The sequence below is a fragment of the Opisthorchis viverrini genome, assembly GCF_000715545.1.
Source record: "Opisthorchis viverrini unplaced genomic scaffold opera_v5_32, whole genome shotgun sequence".
In the NCBI taxonomy this organism is placed as follows: domain Eukaryota; kingdom Metazoa; phylum Platyhelminthes; class Trematoda; order Opisthorchiida; family Opisthorchiidae; genus Opisthorchis; species Opisthorchis viverrini.
Genome location: NW_008751687.1, coordinates 1900128 through 1902960, shown reverse-complemented (window position 1 = coordinate 1902960; position 2833 = coordinate 1900128). Strand labels below are relative to the sequence as shown.

The window sequence follows — 2833 nt, the reverse complement described above, 5'->3', positions numbered from 1 at the left end:
CATGAGAAATCGGCCCAAAAGGCATTCGCCATTTTACGGATGATCCAACGCACCTTCTCCCGTATTACTCGCATGGACTTCCAAATACTATATGGGGCCTACGTCAGACCGCTGCTGGAGTACGCCAACCAAGTTGTCTACTCAGGACGCACGAAAGACTTCACCCCCATTGAGCGTGTCCAGCGGGCCGCCACGAGAATGGTTGCCGGCCTCAAATCCGTGGACTACGAAACGCGCCTCTCGATGCTCGATCTCTTTCCCCTGGAGTACCGTCGCCTCCAAGGGGACCTAATTCTTACTTACGCCTTGTTTGAACAGAGCTTGGCAAACCGGTTTTTTACCGTTGACCCAGCAAACACCCGGCGGGACATAGTAAGAAAATTTGCAAGCTCAGGCCACACACATTCATTAGACAAAACTTTTTTCAGTTCGGGTAGTAGCTGCGTGGAATGACCTTCCTCCGACGGTTGTACACGCTCCTTCGCGAACCCAATTTAAAGCACTATTAGACATTAATTTATGCGAATCCTCGCGCTGGCGAGCATACTGCCCCGCGCTGAGAACATAAAGAGCAGTGCTACACCCTTTTTTCACGTGTGCCTTTCAGGTGAACGACATCCACTGACCGACAAGAACAAAACCGACCCGGGAAACTTGGGCAAAAGCCTCGATCCTGTGTATCAATCCGTGAATCCGTGATTCCGTGATAATTTGCCAACCAATCGTACGTCAGATTTGAGTCTGGTGCGCTGCTGACATCGCTTATGGAGAGGGGAGTCGCACCACAGACAGATGTGGTGTTGAAGCTGCTTCTTATTGGCGATATGGGTAAGTTGCTGTCCTTGCGAAGTTTGATTCTGTGTGTGAATGTTAGTGCATGAATGGAAGTGCATACTTGAGGACTTCCTCTGGTGCTATGCGTTCCTGGCACCAATCTTCATTTTCGAAACCTTTTTGTCTGGAATGTCACTATACTCACAACTCCGCCCAGTAGACCAAATTAAATGTCTCCGCAAGTTTTAATGGGGTACACCGTCTCACTCATTCTGTCATATTCTTTTTGAAGGCAGTCAATGCAGGCAATATCGCAACGAGGGGAATTTCTTTACCGATGGTGTTATTCGAGTGCTTATAAACTTACATTCTTATCATAAGTGCAGCTTAATTAAAATGGATATGTACTGGGGATGCGGCTTCAGAGGCTTCACCTGAACCTATTTGTTTGACTTCTTTTGGGTTTTGGGCTGGAGCGAAATGCGTAAAAATGCCTTTCTAGACTTTGGTGTTGTGCCCTCATTTTTGCTTGTATCCGAGAATGTGAATCGGCAGTTGCATTGCTACCTCGTGACCATACCTAGGAAGCTGTTTCAGCAAAGTTGCTTCACCACTCGTTGTATCCGCCAGTGCAACATCCGCCCGCACCCTTTATCCGCCCTTCAACCGGTCCTTCGCCACTTCCTAATGATAGCCAAAATATAAACCATTGTTCAGTCAAGCAAACAGAACTCGTTACCAAACCCAACAGGTCTGATCCACTTTGCAGCTCTCAGTGTCCGTACTCTGTCCAGTTCTTTTGCTGAAACCGCTTCCTTTTTCGCTGAAGAAACAGTCAGCGGGAGAGAGAGCAGTGACTTTGCAGCGAAGGGCACATTACTGGTTAGAAACATTTTCAGATATGACCCAGTCGCGTCGCGCGCATAATGGTGCGCATGTATCAATGTTGTTACCTTCAATGCACAGCTTCGCTTCTCGGCCTCTTCATTGAAGGGTTTACTGACTGTGTATTGACGCCGCAATTATATCAGCTACAGCCTCGAATGCCTAGCTCTTCACCCCTCCCCAAATGATCGGCGGACGAGGATCTGGCAGCTATAGCCATTGTACGACAAGCATGCGGTGATTTTACGGCTGATGGTGATGATGATGGTGATGTTGGTCTAGACAGATTCATGAGTTTTGGTGGACTGCCGGAAGAAAAACTCACATCACAGAACAGTGTTCACCAACTCCCCACATTTTCGGCACCGACATGACGTCAGCTTGGCTGTCAGCGGAACAGTGTACAATACCAATACTCTGTGGATCAGAAACACCGACGAGTGCGGAAACTGTTTGAAGACCCTCGATGTCTGACCATCGATATCTCCGGACCATTGTGTGACCACATTGCTTGCCGTTCACCACGCTCAGTTGCCTGTGGTCATTGGCTTGTTCGCTGAGCTGGCAGAAACACCAGTGCGGAAACTGTTTGAAGACCCTCGATGTCTGACCATCGATATCTCCGGACCATTGTGTGACCACATTGCTTGCCGTTCGTTCCGCTCAGTTGCCTGTGGTCATTGGCTTGTTCGCTGAGCTGGTCAATTTGATTGCAAACGTTTCGTCACCAATCGAGGTGACATCATCAGTGCGTTATTGTGAAGCGTAGTAGTGCGTAGCGGTGGGTTGGTGGTTGTGCCTCAGTTGCTGTGGCATCGAAGGTGCTCTCTGGCCTTATCCTTCGAAGGTTGACTGAACACAGGGAGAGGCAGATCCGTGGAAACCAAGCTGGGTTCCGTCCTGCAAGAGGTTGCATCGATCATATCTTCGCCCTCCCACAGATTCTGGAACAGCGACACTGCTTCCAGCAACCAACAATGGTCGTTTTTCTCGATCTGAAAACTGCCTTTGACTCTGTGGACCGCCAAGTACTATGGCAGTGTCTGTGGAGCAAAGGTGTCCCTCATAAATTCTTGACCCTCATTAAGGCGCTGTACGCCAACTCCCGCGGCCGTGTAAAGGTCTACGGGAAGCTTTCTCCTGAGTTCACCACATCAAGTGGTGTCCGACAGGG

The 2833-nt window shown here is 49.2% G+C and overlaps 1 protein-coding gene across 1 annotated transcript in view; it reads left to right on the top strand.

Moving 5' to 3' along the window:
- The window catches only part of T265_02538 (hypothetical protein), a gene marked incomplete at both ends in the record, with an annotated part of 25131 nt that overhangs the window by 4007 nt on the left and 18291 nt on the right, over positions 1-2833 (top strand). The window contains one exon of the mRNA XM_009166801.1: positions 108-372. Coding sequence (XP_009165065.1) covers positions 108-372 — 265 coding nt within the window. The remainder of the gene's footprint in view (positions 1-107; positions 373-2833) is intronic.